The sequence below is a fragment of the Parasteatoda tepidariorum genome, chromosome 3, assembly GCF_043381705.1.
Source record: "Parasteatoda tepidariorum isolate YZ-2023 chromosome 3, CAS_Ptep_4.0, whole genome shotgun sequence".
Taxonomy (NCBI): Eukaryota; Metazoa; Arthropoda; class Arachnida; order Araneae; family Theridiidae; genus Parasteatoda; species Parasteatoda tepidariorum.
In genome coordinates, this window is record NC_092206.1 from 52,107,152 (window position 1) to 52,129,691 (window position 22,540).

A 22,540-nucleotide genomic window follows, 5' to 3' on the forward strand; every position below is an offset into this window, starting at 1 on the left:
TTGATGAAATAAATTGGTGCTTTTTTTTCTGTTATGGAAATTGTTCAAATTTCGAATTTGCAATCAATAGAAAGGGGTAAAAAAAAATGTTGCTTGTACTACATCTAAATGCATACCTGCCAAGTCCCCTGTTTTTAGCAAAAACTCATGTATTTTACTACTATCTCCTGTTTACCTGCATATTCTCTAATGTCTTTGTATTTATTGAAGGAATTTTTTTAAACAATTTTCGATAAAATATCAGCTGATGGCAAAAATATTCCTTAACAGATACTGCCAGTACTGCAGTATGTTGAGTGTTTAGAATTAAAGTAAAATTATTAATAATGATTTAAAAAAGTCTTCTGTAGATTAACATTTATATACATATTTTTTACTTCGCTAAATGTAAGTGGTTATATTATTTCCAATTTTGAATTTCTTTTTTTTTTATTAACTTAATAATGCATGATGTATCAAAACTTTAGGATTATGATTCTCTCTATAAAAGTCAATGCAAATTCAATCTTATTTGAACATATACTTTTGCGATGCATTTATATGTCATTTATAACTCTTTATTTTGTAAGAATAAATTACCTTTATTTTCTTTTTTGTGCATTTCAATATGTTATTGTACTTTTGACACTAAAGCTATTATAATTTATTACCCTATTATTGATTTAAATAATTTGGCAGTTCCTAAAAGTTTTTGAATATTTAACCTAGTTTTCTTTAAAAAAAAAATAGCTATAATTTTTTTAAATTTTAAAAAAAAAAGTTTGATATTCATTTAACTCTAAACCAATAAGATTTTTTTAGGGACAAAAACAGCTTGGCTACAGATCTATATTAATAACTGTCATGCTCAGTCAGTTTTCGAAAATCTATGCATGTGGCTTTCTTTCTAACTGACAAAAAATAGTCAATTATATATAGTGTAATCTTGTTTGTATATTTTTCTCTAACTATGCATGTATTATATTTTCAGATCAATATTATGAAAGATTATAAATTTTCTCTTCAATTTTTTTTATTACCTTTATCTAGCTTAAAAATGTTACTGCTTCACATGCTATGTTTAGACTAACGTTTTAGATCTTGTTTATTTCTTCAACAAGAATTAAAGTTACATACAGTATGTTAATGTATTATGTGGTATCAAATATTCCATGCTTTGTAATTTATGTAAGTGATCCCCGTAACTCTGAGTCATATTGTTGTTAAACTTGCGTGTATGTGTGAGTATAAGATCTTCAAAAATATCTTGATGTGGTTTCTTAAATTTTCTGCATTTTTACTCTTTATACCTAAATTTTTGAAGCCTGACACTTGTGCATAAAAAAAGACCTATGTGATATTACATATTTACATATTTGTTAGATGTTAAAACTTTGTATTTTTCTAGTATAAAGTATTATGCCTATATCACTTGAATGTACTAGATTTGTTTGTTAGTTGATATAAATATACAACTTCCTGGAAAATGATATATTTCTAAATGTAGATAACAGTGGATGTAAATGACACAATGACAATTTATTGATTCCTTTCTTTATGACTACTAGCATTATTGCTAACAATTTTAATCAAATCTTTTCCTCCTTGCATTACCATCTCAATAAAATTACAAAAGCCCATTTTAATTTTTATTTGTTTTAATTCATTGTATGATAATATTAATGTGCACAAAAGCTTATTTATTATTACTGGTGTGTACAAATACACATCAGTATGCGTTTATAATTGCATTTTATTTGTAAATTGCGGACTAATCTTGTGATTCAAAATTTATTTTGTACTTGTGACCCCAAATGTAAAATTTTAATCCATATATGTTTTGTTTTTTTTTCTGTTTTTAGTTTTATTTAAAGATAGTAATTAGTCCTTTATTATTTAACTTAAATGCAAATGTTTGAAATTAGACACATTTTAAAGTTACCTTTGTTACCTTATTTAAACAAATTCAAGTCAAGCTACTAACCAAATGAAATTATTCAATTTTTTTATGAAATGTTATAGTTGAATGTGTTTTGTATATATTTAAACTATTAATGTAAATCAAATTATTTCTAATCATTCAAAATTATTTTTAAAAATTATATTTTGGGGCCACAAACATTATGTGTATAAGTATTTGTACACTTTTTTTATCTAATGCTTTGGCAATTTGTTTTTGCAATATATTTGCAATTTTTTTTCCACAACTGAAAGGTAAACAAGTAAGCAATGACATATCATTTACGTTTCTTTTAAAGTTATATTTTGAAGTGATTCTAATGTTAATTTGATTGAAATAATGCTTACAGATTTTCCAAAGATTTAGATTTTTCTAATTTTTTTAGATTCGTTTTAGAATTTGCTATTCCTAAGAGAACTAGTCTTTGTGTGTTCTGTACTTTATCACTTTATTTTATCTTACCTTAACTCATCTATTTTTTTCTTTCCATTTTTGTAATAATTCTTTATTTCCCTTCTAATTTTATGTATTTCACAGAGATGTCAATTTGACCATAAAATCTGTATGTCTTATTAGTACTGTATGTCTCATTAAACTTTTATCTGAAGTTTAATGAATAAACTTAAATGTATTTTAAAATTACTTATAAAATGTCATTTCCTATTTTTCTAAAGGTATTTTATGTTTTGTGATATTGTAATTGTTATTATATTTGCAAATGCTTGTAATTAAATTAAAAATATTAAACTACTGACACTAGTCTAATCTTTATAAAATTGTTAATGCCTAGTTAATTTTCTTATATTGCTTGAGAGGTTATGTATATGGGACATATACGTGAAAGTAAATTAATTTCACAATTATAGTTTTGTGGTAATTAAGGTTTTTGACATTAGTTAAATCTTGTAGAATTTTGCAACAACTCGGTTCTCTGACTCAGCTAATTTTATTTCAGGAATTTGATTCCCTGTGGCTTTGAAAATATATCAAGCATTAATCCTCATTTTTTTTTTTCTTTTTGTATCTACTCTTTTTTTTTTTTTTTTTTCTTAAATCTGAATTTCTCTTAAATCTTGCAGTCACAGTGCAATCATATATGTTCATTAATACCATGCTAGTATATATATTTGTCGCAATGCAAAGATTCATAGTCACAATCATATATATTCATTGTCATAATAATAGCATAAATATTAAGTGTCTCAATGCATACAGAAAGTAATTTAGCCTACTAAAAGATGATGGAATGTTTTATTTCTATAAATGTATTGTGATTCATATTTCTATAAATCAAGTGAATTTTCTTTCTTTTATTTTGGCATCTCTGTGATCTACAATTAATATTGCAGCTCTGATATAAATCCATCTTCAACAACAAAATTACATCCTTATTCTTCCTCGTGCATCTAAAAAAATATATATTTTCTTTTATATTCTATTTAGAGAGCTTATTTTCTATTAAGCTCAAATATACGCTGTGCACTCTTTAAGAGTTAAATATTTTTTTGAAAGCTTTTTCAATTGTAAATGTTTATGTACATATGTGGTATGTGTAAGATATTTGCAGTTAGTCATTCTAATCTGTATTAGCTAGAATGCATTTCCTAATTCATTTGAAATAGCTTTAAAATTTAACATTGTTTGCACGCTATTATAAATGTAGCTTGCAGATTTCGTCTGAAAGAAATGTATACACACTCTCTTAATTGTTAAAAGCACTGCATTTTGATGTTATAATCTGTTTTTTCAGATATAATGTTTCATCTTTCATTACCAGTGTTGTGCCAAATACTTCAAGTATTATCATTTCATTATGCATGCTAAGTTCTCCAAAATTTTGGTTTCATGTAAATTTCAATTCTAAATATTAAAAAATTACTTCTATTTTAATCTGATAATTTTCCATGATAATTAAACTTCTGTTAACTAAATATGAAATTATTTTAGATTTATCACTTGAGATATTAATTTTACTTAGCATATTGCTTAAGGGTGTCTTGAGGATGGCTTCTACTTTAAGCTAACTATTGGAGAATTACATAAATACCAATATAATCAATATTTTTGATTTGTTCCTGTTTTATTATGGTGTTTTTTACTGAGTATAGTTACCAGATTTTTAATTTTTAAGGTTTTATCTATTTTAAAAATATTGACAATTATATAAAGGCAAAATTAAAGTTGTTAACCTGAAAAACTGAAGTTGGTTAACTTATTTTTATGTGACATTTTAATGATTAATATAAAAATAAATCCTGTGTTAACATTAGAAATGAAAAAAATAAGTGACTCCAGGACATCCTTAATAAACATAATTATGAATATTTAAAATTTACTGTAGATAGTCTCATTTTTGTTTATTTCTTTTTGTATGTTTATTGAACCAAAGCACAACTGTTTTAACTAAACATGTTGATCTCTTTGAAATCATTTTCAAAATGTTTGTTTTTAGGAAATATTTGATTCTTAAAAATTGTTTTGAAAACTGATGTTAATTACTATGTAGGTTTTGTAAATAATATATTGTTGTTTGCTGTTTTCGTATTAAAACTTAAAGAAACAAAACATTTTTTTTTATTTCTATATGTTATATTGTAAGAAGTTCTATTTTGCTTAACTGTCAGATTGAGTGCTTTTTGACAATCATTTAAAACATTCCAATGTGTATCTTTGTTTGTATATAATTTGCTTCATTTGGTACATGAGAAAAATAAATTAGAAATTTGTGTTAAGTATTAATGTGTTGTTGTTTTTCACAAATTTGGGTAACATATTTATTTGTAATTTTTTTATTGTGACTTCTGCAAAAAAGGGAAAACTTTTGGACATGATATTTAATATGTTTAAGACAAATTCTGTTTCGGATTATTATTATTATTTTTATTTGTTGGGCATACTTTGTAGGTATTATAAATAATCTCGTATAACCTATTAAGTCTTGCTAATTTAAAAATTAGTTACACAAACAAATTCTATTGTTTTGTTTTTTTTTCCTGAACTGGCTGATTTATTTGGGAACTTCACTGGAAAGTCCCTATACAGAATTGTCCATAAACAATTTTTCCAGATGTCGGATTTTAGAGGTAAACAAACATTAATAACATGCATTATTCAATAAAAAAATAACAAAACCACAGTAAATTATATTAATTTAATACAAGGATTTCTTATAGGCAAGGTTGGAAACAAAAATCAAAGTGAGCAGAAGGTAATTTGTACTTTCTCTTTCATTGATATATTTTCCCCCCCTTGCTATTTGATGTGAAGAAAGAGCTGGGCAGATAATCAAATAAAAATAACATATATATAAAAGAAGAATATAAAACAAGGAGCAGAATTTAGTAGGTTTTCTTAATAAAAACATAATTTAAAGGGAAACATACCTCTGCTGGTGTTTCTAAACACTATTAATATTCATAACTTATCATTCTCATGGAAGTTTGTTTTTCTTTAATGCTCTAGTTTTTTTCAACTACTCTTGGTCTGCTTATTGAAGCGAAATAAATATTTAAGTATTGAAAAAGCAGCAAGAGTAGAGAATGAAAGAAAATACTTATTAATATTTAACAGATTATGAAAGTAAATTTTTTTTTAAAGTTAAAGGGAAGGATGTTTGTTTATTTTGATTGTAAAAAAGTGCCTGTTTCTGGTAAATGTTGAACTGTATATCATTAGATTTATCAAATAATTTTACTACAGGAGAATGATGCTAAGTTGATACGTAGAGGAAAGTGAAGAAAAAAAAAACTAATTCTCTCACTGTAAATTAGGAAAAGGAATTTATGGCAAATTAGGTATTGGAAATCTTTCAGAAAGATTTTTCTTCTCAATGATTATGATGAAGGGCATATGAAGCCCTTCTGCAGCTAAATTAAAGATTTTAAAAATTCCTTCACTCAACAAGAGTTTTCCCATCTATCAGTCGCATCAGATTGAGCCAAACAGAATGTTTTATTGACATTCTAAGCAAAAATTACTGAATGAACTTGAGGGAAATTACTTTATTAGCCTTTTAATGAAATATTAGTTTGCATAACTCTACAGCTTTCTCAATAACAGGAAATTTGCTAAACGAATCAAAACAAGTGAAATTGACTATCTCTTTTGTTTGTATTGAAAAGCTTTGTGAGAAAATTAAGGTAAGACGATTTTTATCTGTCAATTTAATATTTTATTTATAAAATTAAAATCAAGATCGTATCATTTTTAATGTATTTTTATATTTTGATTGATTGCTAGCATCTTTTCATAGCATTTAAAGGAAAATATTATTTCTATGATACTTCATTACTTAAAAATAATTATATATTTATAGAAAGAGATTACTTTAGGTTCAGCATAAATATTTTAAATTTTCAGGACCTTCTTGTCACCAGCCACAACTGCTGTATTATATCGCTTTCAACTAAAAATGGCAGGGATTGAAAATTCATTACATTGACTTAGAAGGTTCAAGATCTTATAAAACTAATGTGGGGAAAATTGAATAAATGACGAATCTAAGAAATAAAGCATTTTCGATGATGTAAGTATTCACTTTACAGTCTGTTCCACCTTCCTATATGTGCTTTTAAGTACAATGAAATGATTTTGTACTAACTGTTATAATTGTAAATAACTGTTGATAATTGTAGAGTTAATGTTTCGATTATGAAAAGGGTGTGTGATAAGATAAAAAGTTAATGATGAAATTGTTAAACATAATCCATTTAGTTCAGTTAAGCACCGGGAGGATAATAATACTAAGGATGCAAATGCTGAGAATAGAACACTTATAATGTGCTTTTGTTTGTGTTTTCCTTCGTTTGATGAGAAGAAATTATCTTGGTAAAAAATATAAACAACTAATTACCTCAGTGTATCTTTATTTTATTATCTTTAAAGTAAAGAAATGTTTACTTCAAAGATTTCCATCAAGTGATACTGTGAGCAACCCCATCTCGTAGCCTAAAGAGATGTCCAAGCCGACATCTCACTTACCTGTCTAGTGAAAATTCATCGATGATCAATAAGTTGCTAGTAGCAACCAATAATGAATAAGTTTTTATTGGAATGGGAATAAGAACCCTTCAATAAGGNTTAATGATGAAATTGTTAAACATAATCCATTTAGTTCAGTTAAGCACTGGGAGGATAATAATACTAAGGATGCAAATGCTGAGAATAGAACACTTATAATGTGCATTTGTTTGTGATTTCCTTCGTTTGATGAGAAGAAATTATCTTGGTAAAAAATATAAACAACTAATTACCTCAGTGTATCTTTAAAGTAAAGAAATGTTTACTTCAAAGATTTCCATCAAGTGATACTGTGAGCAACCCCATCTCGTAGCCTAAAGAGATGTCCAAGCCGACATCTCACTTACCTGTCTAGTGAAAATTCATCGATGATCAATAAGTTGCTAGTAGCAACCAATAATGAATAAGTTTTTATTGGAATGGGAATAAGAACCCTTCAATAAGGTTAAACAAAACAACTGCAAACAAAAAGATATGGCAATTGATTGATTTTTTTAAATGATATATTTTAGCCTCTGGCTAGGACATATCTATAATTTCTTTACTGTGTTAAGTTACTACTATATAACTGAAATTGTAGAAAAAATAGTGGGTAGATATGGATTTTACTGGACACCTTGCACACATTTTTGTTTATTACTAATTTTATTGAATTTTTAAGCAATTCATGACATATTAGTTAAAATTTCCTCTGTCATCTCGTAAGGAGTTTTATTAATATTTTTTCCCACACTTATTGGAACTCTATCTGGTTTTATTTTGTATCTCTAAGGTGAAAAAAATATAATGATCTTTAGTCAGTCAAGAGTGGCCGCAACCAAAAATAATTTAAAAGTAGTAGAGATAGAAAGAAGTAACAAATTGTGTTTACTACTTAGTATCTACCCAAACATTTTTGTAAATTAAAGGAGATGTATCAAGATATTAAAAGTGGTCAACTATTCTGAAATTAAAGTGAACTTAACATGTTTTAAATTTCTGTGAGCCTTATGAATTGTCAATCATCACTTTTTAAATTTTTTCTAGTTATGGCTGTATCAGTAAACAACTACTTGTTATAACATGCAATTTTATTAATCAAAGTTCTTCATCAGTAAATGAATACAGAAAATGACATTTATTTTTTCTAAAAAATTTTAACCATTCGGATATGTTTTCCATTGACAATGATCTACAATAGAGTACAAACATTTATATACAATAATTATTTAAGGGAAAATTGCGACAAGATAAAACAACTGAAAAAAATCATCAGTTTAAAGACAAAACGGTATCTTTATTAAAATTGTTGTATAAGTAATTTTTACACGATCATAAATACTATACAATGTTAAAAAATATTTTTACTCTAATGTAATAATTTAATTTTAGTAGTATACTTTAACTTTTAATGATTTGCATTACAATTATTACTTTTTATAATCAATATTAAACTCTTGTTTTTTCAAATTATATCCAAAACATATCACCTTCATAGTTCAAATGATATTTTTTTTTTCAAAACTAATTCTAATAAAGAAACTAAAGCTTCAAATATTTTATTTGTAATTGACCAGATTTTATACTTAATGTATTTTGTCACTTAGTGGAGCAAAAAAGTCATTAAAAAACTGATGTATTGTTTTCAAGGGACAAAATTTTTTGCTGGAATTAAAATGTAATGCTTTAATATTAAACCATATGTTGGCAAATGCTTTAGCTTTTTTTTAGAATATGCAATAGATAGATCACATGTAGATGAGTTGCAATTGATATGAGCATATATGAAACTGTAAGTTTATTTGTAGATAAGTGATTGTTTTTATCATATCTGATAGCTTAAAGGATGATATTTTATCAAATTCGGTTAACACGAAGAAATGAAAATGCATTTAATTGATATTTATTTTCATTTTCTTTTCTATTTAAATGCATCGTCATGATTATGTTGAAAGTGATATGTCAAGAACAATATCATAGTCAGATCCATAAAATTGTTCTATTTATGAAAGAGAAACCTTTGGTGTATTTATTTATGCAATTTGTAATTTACAAAAATACAAATTATATAACTAAAGCAATTAACGATCTAATGATCAAAATAAATTTGGAATAATTTCATTTACAACATTATACAAAACCTTCACTACATAAAATGCCGGTGCAGTTGAGTAACTTTTGTTTCGTAGATCACCTGGAATTTATGTTCTTTGGGAGATTCGTCTAAAACAGACACATAAGAGTTAGTTTAACATTAGAATTTTTTTTTTCAATGTCATAATTTTTGGTGAGAGAATGATAAGCTGCCATTGTAGCAATAAAGTTCAACTTATTATAGTTCTCAAATTATCTCTCAGTTCATCCATTGTGTTTTGCATTGCAGATGCACTTATTGTAAAATAATTTACAATGAGTTTATGTAAGCTGCTTTTTTCTGTGATGAATAGATACATATTTTTACAATTTCACGTTTTTATTTTCATCTCTTAATTGCGTTTCATTTTTGCCTCAATTTTATCTTCCATGTCTTAGATTTCGGTATCTTTTTTTTGAAGTTTCCGTCAAAGCTGTGAGAGCTGCAGTTCTTCGACCGATTTGGACTATGTCTGATGGTCTGGTTGTATCGATATCTACTTTTCCTTGCAGTATCCTAGGTAAATCGTAATAAACAGCTGCTGGAACAGCCTCTGAAAAGAAAAAAAATTTGGTAAATAATTTTAGTTTTCTTTTTCCAAGACTTATAAATATTTATTTGTGCAAAATTATAGCTAATTATAATTAACTATTTGATTAATATTATTTAATTATTCATAATTTTCACATTACATTAAAAGTTATTTAAAATGATTCTTCTGCTTTTGCATACTTTGTAAATAATATGTATGCCAGACTCATTATCTTGACCATTTTCAATTCACCATTTATTTAAGCTGAAAATAAAGAAAAATGTTTTTTTTTTTAGCTATAAGAAAAAAACTAAAGTATAATGAAAATTTTAAGGTTAATTATTTTGTATGGTATATATTTATCCCCTAATTTTTATTCAACCTTCTAAGCATTCACCCTTTGGGCCTAATTTTATTAAAAATTTTCCGGCTATGCACTACTTTTCATTTGAATATTAAACCAGTTTTTTGGAACAGAAAAACTTGTACTTTAAATTTTAAGGAATATGCAGGTGCATTAATTTTAAAAAGCTTACAATTGTATGGTACAGAGAAAAAAACACCCTGAATTACTTTTGCTCTAATGATCAGATCTTCATATACTAAGATTTAATCTTAATGGCTTGAGGGAATGACCTTAAATATGGTAATTAATTGGTGCATACAATATTTTAAATTATGAAAATGACACAAAAACTTATTCTCTCTGAATAAACATACCTTTCTTTTCAACTGATTTGAGATTGCTGCCCTCTAAAAATGTAAAGGGTAGCTGAAATATGGTCCCAATAATTTAGTCTGGAGATAGGTCCAAAATTTAGCAAAATAAATGCAATATTGCGATTTGCATAGTTCATCATATCTCAAGAGCGAATTTAATAAAAATTGTTTTGCCTCATATAGTTATAATTTTTAAAATAATGTAAAAATTTATATGCCGTACAATTGAAAAACTTCTTGACTATGAAAGATATTTTTTATGCGCAATTTTCTTTGAATAAACACATTTTACAATTGTGTGCAAAATTTTCAATTTGCCTAAAAAGTTCTCAATATATGAAGAAATATGCAAAAATTAACATTAAGGGGTTCAAACTTTGGAACTAGATTGTGGCTATCTCTATATTTTTGGATTCAGTAATCTGAATTCTGAAAGAGAGGTATGTTTACTCAGAGAAAGTACATTTTGTGTCTTTATAACTTAAAATATCATCTGTGTAAATTATCAATTTGAGATCACCACCTTGAACTATTAAGATTGAGCTCTGTTATGTGAAAATTTGTGCTCATTTGATCAAAAGTTATTCTGGATGCTCTGTTTATTTATTTTTTTGTGCACTGTACTTATTCTTCAAATGGATATATCAAGTTTGTATCTAAGAGTAAATCATCTTCACTTCATGAAAAAAAATTTTCAGCCTAACATTTCCCTAGTGAAGGTTTACACATTGTATTTAAAATGTAATTATCCTTGCACACTTTTACTGAACATCGTTATCTTTGACTTGATAGACTTGGTGGGCCAAGACCTTCTTCTCTCGTTCTTCACCTTTAGTGCCTTGAAATCTCAACCCATTTCTTCTGGTTTGTATTCCAATCTTTTTATATTGAAAAACTGTGGATGTTAAAGATTGATTGAATTATTTAATGGCACAAGGTCTTGTGGATGTTAAAGTTCACATTTGATGTAGTTTATGTTAGTGTGATATCTGTCTCTTCTCTATAGCCTATGCTGCTCATTATTGAATCCATACCCCCACAATCATTATTATTTACTGCTCTTTCGAAGATAACAAGTATCTTTTTGTCATTGCTCAGGTTTCTGAGCCATATGTGAGCACAGGTTTAATGATGATTTTATAGCATGATTTATTTTTTCCTTCATATTAGTTTTGATAATAAAAAATTTCTTAATCCATTATCCAAACGATTAGCAGCATCAAAATTTATTTGAACCAAGATTGGTGAAATTATTGACAAGGTCAAATTTGTGATATTCAGTATGTTTTGATTTCATCAACAATTAAATGAAATTTTGCTGTTCAGGCAATAATAACTGGGTGTTTGTGTATCTAAGTCTAATTTAGCAATGTCAGTGGTAGCCTAGTTACTGGAAAGACCACTCAAGCCAGGCAGGTCATTGGTGATGCACCTGTACATGAAGAGTAAAACCCTGGTCTTCCATTTTTCCGTTGCATTCTAAAGAATTGAAAACTGGATTAATCTGTCAGAAAATGTTTTTAGGATTTGGATATGTTATGACGCTATTAACGAGTAGAGCTCTTTATGCCCTTAATGAACAAGTGAATGCATATAGTAATGAGCTGAGTGCCACCTAGAATATGTGAATAAACGTCTAAAAAAAGGAGAAATATGATATAAAAAGATTTTTTTTATAGTGACTTAAATACAAAGTGATAGTGGGTGATTGAAATAAAAATGACTTTGAACCTGTTATTGGAGAACATATATCCATCAGTATTAGGGAAAATAGGCTCAGCCTCATTGATTTTGCACTGGAGCTAAATATGGTTATTAAAATAACTATATTTCTGCACAAAAAATGCTCATGTAATGAATTTAATATTCATGGTTGAGATTTCTCAAGGTAAGTTTTTATTTTACTATACTACATTAATCTTTATCATCACACTATATGATTAACAGAACTTCCCAATGCAATGAAGAAATAACAGTCAATAAATAACCATATAAAACATCTCATTTTGGCAGAAAATTAAATTGCCAAACATGAGTAAGGACTAATCATAACTTTAAATGTATTTTACTCAGAGTCACTGAAATATCAACCATGCTTCTTTCAATTAGCTATTCAAGTATAAAAAATTAACATGCTAGCTTATTTCTACAGCAAAAATGATTGGTAACTCATGTGTTTTCTTATACCATTTATTTGATCAGAATGAAATTTTAATCACTAATAATTTAAAGTAGCCATTACATTGAATCACTCTACTCTTAATCATTCCATCAGGATGTATAAGAAAGGAATTTTTTTATTGAACAAATCTTACCCATAAATGCAATTTATATTGTAGATTTTTTCTTGTAAATTAATAGTTTACATCTCTTTTTAATCAAAAATGAGTTTGTTCCCTTATGTAGGTGAACACTATTGAATGATGGGGATGAGTTCAACAAATTAGTATTTTGCTGGCTTTCTGCTCATAAGCAGAATATTTTCAAATGTTCTGCAACAGGGCTTATTAATTATACAAATGTTATGCAAGCATTTCACGGCGAAAAAAAAGTCTTTCTTTACGTTAAAATACTATATTTTCATTTATTAAAATGCAGGATCATACACAGATACGCTACATTATTTTTAAACCAAAGCAAACATTCTTGATTTGTTACTTTTTCAAATATCATTTAAAAAAAACTTGACTATCTGTATCTTCAATAAGGGACAGACTTTTCGCAGGAAAACGCTGTTACTTATTCAAGATACAATAATTGTTCTGCATGACTTCGTTTGTTCTGCGACGTGCGTCACAGTTTTAGGCACTTTCTGCTTCTGGGGCTTTCTGATACTTATGAATTTTTATTAATTATAACTACACTTTTGAAACTTGTTTTGTTACACATAAATAATATAAAGTTAATGGGGATTGAAATTTTACACTAAATACTAATTCAGAAAATGTTGTGTACAGTTAATCTCTAACGCTTGTTCTGTTGAGTGTAATAATATAAAGCTACTGGAAATTATGTACTGATGCTAATTACTACTATTTCTGTGGATATACTTTTCCACCATATGAGATAAGTGTCTTTAAAAGGGAAAATCAAGATAATATTGTAGTGTTTAAAGTTGACTTCATAAGACTTACCATTACATCTATAGACTAAATCAGACCAGATAATAGATTCCTGTGAGAAACAAAATACTCCTAATCTACCTCCTTTTAATTTATTATCAAATATATTTCCTGAATCTGCTACCATGTTTTCTCCTTCAAAGATTCGAAGCCTGCAATAGAAAAAGAACTTACTGTTAGTTAAAGTAATATAATTCTATATTCAGATATCCAATCACAAAATCAATACAATTTACTTGGTCAATAATGATAACTAAGAGGAAAATAAACACACAGAAACTTTACTTAGTTAATTCAAATTGGAAAGGGCACAAGGCAGCTGAAACCAAATCTGTATTATATAAACTAGAAATAAGACATAAATTCTTAATAATTAAAAATAAAATATTATATATAAATGTGTCTTTGCAGTACTTCATCAGGGGACATACTGCCTGCAAACACACAGGAGCCTTTTTGTAGTCAGTGGTGAAACCAAAAACTGACNAAGAATTTATTTCTAGTCTATATTCAGATACACATTTGCACGCTCATTACTTTGTTGTGTGTAAATATTATTACATTAGTTTATTTTTGGTTTTCAGGGGAAGGAAGAGCCAAGCCTGATGAATAAAAGTAGCCATTTCGAGATGTCTCTTTTGAACAAATTAATAAGTCCCTTGTAAATTAACTTTTATATTTTGTGTATTTTGTATTACAAAAGATAATTTAAAATAAAATGTCTTCTAATTTGTATCCAATAGTTACCATTTTCAAAATCCTTTGTTGTAGTATTTGAGCCTATTAAATCTCTAAATGCTCATTTAAATAAAGTGTCACATAACATCCATAGGCAATAAGGTAATCAGCATAAGGTGTGTGCACAACTTCAATGAACTGATGTATATGTAAGGAATTAAAAACAGGAATGTATATGCCTTTCCCTGTGTTAAAAATTATATCCTAATAACACTTGAACTAGCCAAGCTCACTAGCTATTGGTTTTGCGAATTAAGTCATGAAGGTACGTCTTTCATTTGACTAGATAGCACCCCATAGGTGAAAGTTTGGCTTAGCTCAGAACCCCCATAGAAATTGCAGCTCATGAGGCCAATTCCGCAATTTAGACAGATCTGTAGGGAATTTTCTCTAGGTCTCTGTAGCCATCCCAGCCTATCATGACCGGAGGCTGATACTCTAACCACTGACTTTATATCCTCATTATTATCATGAATGAGCTCATTTTAATTCTTAACACACTGCAGAAAAAATAGTAAGAATTATGTTTTCTTTTTATATTGCTTGATAAATGGTGTTTATGAATTCTAAATTTAAAATTAAGTTTTCATTCTATGAATGAAAAAAGGCATATTCAAAATAAATTATATTACCTGATTAGTCCTATATGGGGTCTGTGCAAAAGTAACCACCTGTAAGCCACCTTCTCTTTCCAACCAACATTTCTTGGATCTTTCCATAGTAGTTTGACCTGATAAAATATGAATTATTTTCTGAATAGTAATACTGTACACTTAACCATGATATTGTGCAAATTTGGTGCAACATTAGACAAATGAATCTTCTCACATTTCATGTGAAAATAGTGTGCAATCTAAATGAGAACATAATTCAATTTTTGATACTTTAGATTTCAATCCATTTAAACAATATTTTTTGTGCCAAGTTTTACTGACTCAGTAAATCACTATAAAAAAAGTACTTCATGATAGCAATACATTTTAAAGCGATTTTCTCTGAACAAAAATGATGGTCCAATGTAAGTTTTTAATTGTACCACAATGATTGGTTTTAAAACTGTTATTTATCGTGATATTGTTTAACTTCAAATGTACCTTTTGAATAATACATTTTATCAACATGTCATTTTATGAGTTATATTATAATTTAATATCTATATATTATATAAAACGATAATACGTATGTATCAATAAAACCAATGATATTTCTTTTCTCACGTTGGCAACAGTTTTAATTTTTAATTGATGGGATTCGATGCGCAAGAGCACGTAGTGAGCATCATATGTCTAATCAGGTGAATTCTCACCGAATTATCAAGAAAATTCTCACAAAATAGTCTTCATCGAAGCCGATGCTTTACATCCGGCTTTCAGTACTATTTCATATTGTTTTACAACACATGGTTTTAGCCCTCTGGTGGGAAAGACTTTAAAACAAAACTTACAACAGTTACTTTTCTCAACAACTGAAATTTAGAATAGTGTGATTAAGAAAAATATGTGAACTGTTTGCAATTTCAAATTAATATTGAAATGCACAGGTTTAGAATTTTCTACAGTGAAAAGTTTTCGGAACTTCAGTGTTCAAAAAAGTATACAAAAGCTAGACGTTAAGAACGTATCCAATGCGCGAGCATCGGATTGCGGAGCAATCCGATATGAACTGCGAAAGCAATTCCGGGGGTTGGCGAGCGCCAGCGAGCAGGGGGCGAAGCCTCCTAGTTACTTTTAAATATTTATCATTAACAGAGAGAATGAAACTTTTATAATAACTTGGAAAATTTCTTTTTTTTTTTTTTTTTTTNTTTTTTTTTTTTTTTTTTTTCCTTTATGAAAAAAAAATTGAGATCGTTAGATAATAGAGGGTAATTTTTCTCTTTTGTAAAAATGACTTTCTTTTGCACATAATAATTGCTTAAGAGGTTACGAAAGAAGAAAATATGTATAGGGTGTCCAAAATTTATGCTAATGGCCAAGAATATCTCTACACATATGCATCAAACCAAAAAATTTAAAATATGCATGGGAAATATTCTTAATAAAAGAAAAAAAAGACTATATATTGGAGGGAAAAAAGCACTAATGACATCAAACTTTACTCTGTACTTTAATAGCCCAGTGTCAGGATCTGGGGATCAAGTTTGGTGTTATCAGAATTTTTTTTTTAGTTTTTGATTTGATATTTCTTAAGATATCTTCATTTAAAACTATTTCCTCCTCATTTTGTAATTACAGTGCCATAGGAACCAAAATTTAAAAAATCTGCTTGTAAGTCTATTTCAGGTTGTTTTTCTGAAGGATCCTAATCTTTACTCTAAGTGGATGCCATTTATTTATCTTATGAAAATATTTCACTAAAATATTTTTGATGCAATGCTTATTTCGCGAAATATTTTACTGCTTCTATATTTTTTGGACATCGTTTATAAATCTGAACATTTATTAGTTCTGGTTTTTTAACAGATAGTTCAAAGTTTTTTTTTATAGCCAATTTGTTTTTAAATTTTAAACATAATTTTAAATTCGGTCAACCACATTGGTATAGTACAGAGGGAGAGAGATTTTTTTTTCATTTTATTTACAGACTCTGAAAAAAAAGGCCATTAATACTTATTTTTCCTTTTATATGTGTAGCACATTCTGGATCATGAAGCTTAAACGTAACTTTTTCAAGATATTAAATTCTTACTTGTTTATCTGTATCCCCTGTATGCCATAAAGAATTTCTTAGCATTTGTCCAGGTCCCGTAGATGATTTTACTAACTTTAATTGTATACCAGGCTCAGCTACTGCTCGAAATGGTGTTGCCTGCCAATAAGTCTGTGTGCTTTTCTTCCACATAACAACATAGAAATTGGAATTATCTTGATAGCTGAAATTGATAAGTTAGAATTTGTAAGAATTTTTTCTTTTTATCATTATATTTTAATGATTATGAATGATAGTCACTTAATCACTTAGACCATACTATATATTCAGATACACATTTGCACGCTCATTACTTTGTTGTGTGTAAATATTATTACATTAGTTTATTTTTGGTTTTCAGGGGAAGGAAGAGCTAAGCCTGATGNAGTATTTCTTTAGCAGTTTATTTGTGGGCGGAGTTATAATTTTTTGATTTATTTAATTCACCATTACCTTTGTTCAAAATAAAACTATTTAGTTATACTTTGAATTATCATTGATTATATATATGATTAAACTAACTATAATTAAAATAAAAGCAAAGTAAGTCTGTAAAATTAGTAACGACTGCATTTAAGTTACCATTTTTTATTTAATTGCAACTTGTTTCTGATTTTGTACGAATGCTTTTCTGAATCACCCGTCCCCAAGGGGTTAAGCAGTAAAAGACTATTTTATGTTATTTCAATGGAAAAGAGAATATTTTCGATGTGCAGTACAGGAAATAAATCGGTCAACTAGTTCCTGAGAATTCGAATTTAAAATGTACGACTTTTTTAAATTTTGAGTTCTCAGGCACTATTTGACCAATTTCATACAAATTATTAATTTTTCATATAAAATTACACTTTTTAGAATGATATAAATCGTATACCTTACAAAATGTTTCGACTATTATTAAAAAAAAAAATAAATAATAATAATTTTTTTTTGGATGGAATTATCTTTGGGTAAACGAATCTAATAAAATCGAAAATCGACTTAATAATGTTGAAAATATTTGATAGGTTCCTAACATTTTTTTTTAAAATTAAATATTCGCTGTCGAGAAAGGCATACTGGAGGAAATTTGAAATTTAAAGAATGGATTCGTAAAAACTTTTAAAACAAACTTGTTTTTGTTCAAACTTTAAAAAAATATTTCTTAATCATTGTGCCCCTTGTTTAAATAAGCGAATTTTTATTCAAAACCCTTTTGAACCTGCGTGTAAATGAAGATTCCCAGAAAAATTAGTCTCCTTAAAGTAGTGACTACATTTCGAAAATAGTTGTAGTTAACTACGAAAAAATTTAGTTTTTCCTTCTACTTCTCATTCGTATGAAACATATTTACTCTAAATTGTATTTCGATTGTTATATTTTACTTCGTGTGGTAAACTGATGTACAAAGGCGTGATGCATGCCAAAATTATTCTGCTAATTAATAGTAATTATTTTAAACTTATAACGCTAAAAATTTTTGCTAACGTTAATTAAGACAATTTTAACTCATAACTTTATACTTGGACAGTTCAAGAGATAATTAAAAACTTGTTAATATACCTTCATAAATCAATGAAAGTAGTATGAAGTTGAATAGTTTATTTTTATTGTAAACAAAAATGTTTAATTAATTACGGTGCTATTTATTTTAATTGATTACTCATTGTAAAATAATAAATCAAGGTACTCGAAAGAGTGATTTTACCTAAGCTTAAAAAAATTAATTATTTTGCACCAATTAATTTTCCGTTGTCCTTCTATAATGACATTTTAAACTTCAAATGTGAATCCAAAAAAAAAAATAAAACTTAAAAGAGAAAAGAAAACAAAATTCTCGATTGCTTTCATTTGTTATGTTATAGCACGTTTATTTAAAGAAAATTTTTATTAATTGCTATCCACCTCGCTTTCCATACGAGCCATCTTTTCAATCATTAATTAATTTCTCTCTCACAACAAAACATTTTTTTTTATTAATTAACCTCTTTCTAACCTCCGTATCATTTTTCTGATATATTTATCTTCATTTTTTTATTGTGGGATAATTAATATGAACGATAGATTCCTAATCGCTCACCAAATAAATATCTATTCAAGAAGTTAATTTCGCCCCGCCTTAATTATTCCTAAACGGGTAATTTCACGTTAAAAAAGAAGCATTTATCCAGAAAAAAAAACGTTTTTCACACCTCCTCTGCAGGCAGTTTTTGTATTGTTAGCCAAATAAAAATTCATTAATTCTGATGCTTTTGAACTATTATTAAAGGACCCTTCCCATTTTTGCGGATGATGAAAATCACGCTTCTGTCTTAAATCACATTCTTGAATCTCGAAAAGGGAAAGTAAGCTACAGCACCACCTGCTGCACCTCCCCCTTTCTGAATACCCCCCTTTTCCTTTATTCTGTGAAATAATATGCCAACCGTTGCACGTAGTTGAGAAATTAATTAGGGCTCACCTCACTTTAATCTTTCCTTTGAGCCTTTCTCACCCCCCTTAAATTATGTAAAAGTATTACAATATTTCTGCTGCAGAAGCTTTTAGCATTTGAGGTGGTTGTATAATTAAATTTTCTGGATTGCCTTTAATTGCGGAGACAAACTTAGTTGAGGTTTTAGAAATACAGCTGAGCTTATCTCAAATTCATAACCACTAATGACAGGGAGAAAATTATCACTTTCTCAAGAGGGAAGAGAGAACTATCTTAGATTTTTGTTGGAATTAACACTCATTATAGATTTTGCAAAAGGTTGCAATAAATTCAATAATATTATTTCTAGTATAATAAGTTAATAATGGATCGCAACCCCCTCCCCCTTCATTTTTTGAATTATTAATGTTTTTTTTCTCATCGGGTTTGTTATTTTCATAAGCGGAAATGAATTGCACTAACATTTTATTGCTTATTTTAAATTTATCAATCTGTTTTTTTTTTTAACAAAATGTATTTTATCTTTTAAAAAGGTAGGTTTTAAATTTGTTAATTATAATTTAAAATAATAATTAACTCGTTGACTTTTATCAAACCGTTATGTTTTAAAAAGAAGGAAATTAATTTTCAAAATCATGGCGATTCAAAAGTGGTTTCTTTTTATTCTCTATTAAAATTATCACTTTTTCAAGAGAGAAAAGATAACGATTTAATTTTTGTTGGAATTATACACTCGTTATAAATTTTGTTAGAGGTTACAATAATTTCAAAACAATCCAGTTACATCATTTTCAGTATTATAAGCTAATTACAGGTCACTTTTTTCTTTCTTTTTATAAATAGGAAATGTGATTTTTTTCTTCTGTTTCTTTCGTAAGAAGGAAGTGAATTGCACTAATATTTTTTTGCTCATTTTAAATTATAAATTCCTTTTTTTAAACAAAAAATATATATTTTTTTGTGAAAAAAAGATGGGTTTCAATTTTTTTATATTCTGATTTAAAATAATAATTAACGCTTTGGCAATCTAAAATTTAAACTTATGTTTTATAAATTCATCTAAACCAATCTAAAATTTTAACCGTTCTTTTTCATAAATAGGAAATTATTTCTTTTCATTCTCTATCTATTGTAAACATTATTATTCTTAACCGAAATTAAAACTTTCTTAAGCGGGAAGATTAGATTATCTTAGTTTTTGTCGAAATTATGCACCCTTTATAGATTTTGCTACAGGTTGCAATAAATTCAAAAAAAACTCAATAACATTATTTCCAATATAATGAATTAACTACGTATCGTTTTGGTTTTCTTTCCTTCTCTATATAAATAAAAATCGCTTTTTTCTCAGATTTGTTCCTTTCTTTTGCGGTGCACTAACTTTTTATTGCTTATTTTAAATTATCAATCGTTTTTTTTCTTTCTTTTAAACTTATATATGATCTTTTATAAAAGGTAGGTTCTGAATTTGCTAATTATAATTCAAAATAAAAATTAACACGCTGACAATTATCTAACTCTTATGTTTTATAGAAAGAGGGAAATGAATTTTTATAATCATGACAATGCAGAACTTCTTTCTTTTCATTCTCTATCTATTGTAAACATTATTATTCTTAAGCAAAATTATTGCTTTCTCAACAGGGAAAATTTAGAGCCGCCAGAGATTAGCTTAATTCTGGAGTTGGTCCATGTTGTTTAAAATTGGAACAATTTGTAACATTTTATGTTTCTTAAACTTGATATCATTACAATATGATTTATTTTGGAATTTTAATATATATTTCAAATTTACTTTCTATTTACATGACTTTCCTTATCAAAATGAAAGCGAATTTCCTTACAAAAGTTTGAAATTCAGTTAATATGTCGCGCTTTGCCGAAGGCCGCTGAAAGCCTAAAAAGCCCTTATTTGGTTTATATCATCGATTGAAGTCTGTTTATTTGACCTATATTTATTTCTTGTATGAAGATCTCTTTATGGTGATTTATAATATAAAAGCTTGCATTTATTATATGAGCAATATATGTATTGAATAAATATAATATTGTTGGATACCTGAAAATGAATCCAACATAATCGTCGTCAATTTCTGTGTCCACGAAAAATGTACCTTCAAAATCTACTCCACCAAAAGCATGAAAACCTAAATAAAAGAAGGAATAACATCTTGTAGTATATCACAAATATAAGACACAGTTCAAATAAAAATAAAACAAGCTCAGTCACATATTTTTAAACTTGTATTTCTTTTCTTTTTTTTTATTTTTCTTCAGCAAATTTTTAATTTAAGCTTACTGCGTAACGTTAGAAATTTTTTTAATGATGTAGATTACTTTCAGCAACGATAAAAGTAAACATATTTAGAGAGTTTTTTTTCCAAAGGGACAATGGTATAACTCAAAATTCTGGAAAAAAGTTTTACGTAACTAAACTGTAAAATAATAATTTTTTCAGTGTTACAAAAAAAATGGTAGCTGCATAGCTTTAATTTGATGAATCTTTAGGAAGGATGTGTGGTCGGTTCAGCAGCATTTTTAAATTAGGATCCGAAAATTTTCTTTTTGAGTTATACAAACAAATAGCTACCGAAGTACATAGTTTATTTTATTAATTAATGAATTATTATTATTTTTTTTTACTTTTGAATACATTATGTATATACAAAACAAAAAATCTCAAGATAATTGTAAATAACGAAAAAATAAATAAAAACATATATCGTTTTAAACATTATAAACTGTTTAAGTCATAAGTAAATTGATGAAGCTTTTTTTTCGAGTAAGCCAATTAAAAATTAGAACGAATTGAAGTTTAATAACAACTGGTATTTATAAGTGGTATTAAACCGATTTTTTTCTCAATCGTTTGACATCAAATATATATATATATATGAGTCATTCTCACGAAAACAGTCATTTTTCAGTTCATAAAATCCCAAAAAAGTAAAGTGAATAAAAAGCTCTGAAACTTTTTATATTAATAGAATTATGTAATGGCATTATAAAGGAAGTATATATTCTATAAATTATACATAATATTTAAATTAATTAATTTTTTAAACAATTAATTTATAATTAATTAATTTTTAATAATTAATTAATTAATTTAATAAATAAATTAATTTATTAATTTATTTTTCAAATTAATTAATAAGTAAATTAATCATTTTCACTATTTAAAAAGTGAGGGAATGACACTAATAGTGAGGGAATGATATTTTATTTTAATACATGTTTTTATCTAAGTTACATC

General features: G+C 27.1%; 1 protein-coding gene and 1 long non-coding RNA gene across 2 annotated transcripts in view; one reads left to right on the forward strand and one right to left on the reverse strand.

Moving 5' to 3' along the window:
* Window positions 1–8,010: 8,010 nt before the first annotated feature.
* LOC107441319 (cartilage oligomeric matrix protein-like) overlaps window positions 8,011–22,540 on the reverse strand; it is a 301,899-nt gene continuing 287,369 nt past the window's right edge. Inside the window, exons 21-25 of the mRNA XM_043046110.2 lie at window positions 21,344–21,431; window positions 16,872–17,055; window positions 14,816–14,913; window positions 13,458–13,597; window positions 8,011–9,624 (exon numbers count right to left, since the gene is read on the reverse strand). Coding sequence (XP_042902044.1) covers window positions 9,452–9,624; window positions 13,458–13,597; window positions 14,816–14,913; window positions 16,872–17,055; window positions 21,344–21,431 — 683 coding nt within the window. The 3' untranslated portion in view covers window positions 8,011–9,451. The remainder of the gene's footprint in view (window positions 9,625–13,457; window positions 13,598–14,815; window positions 14,914–16,871; window positions 17,056–21,343; window positions 21,432–22,540) is intronic.
* Window positions 9,507–14,187, forward strand: LOC122270078 (uncharacterized). The gene is made up of 2 exons (XR_006225590.1): window positions 9,507–9,644; window positions 14,030–14,187. It is a non-coding gene; the product is annotated as an uncharacterized lncRNA (long non-coding RNA).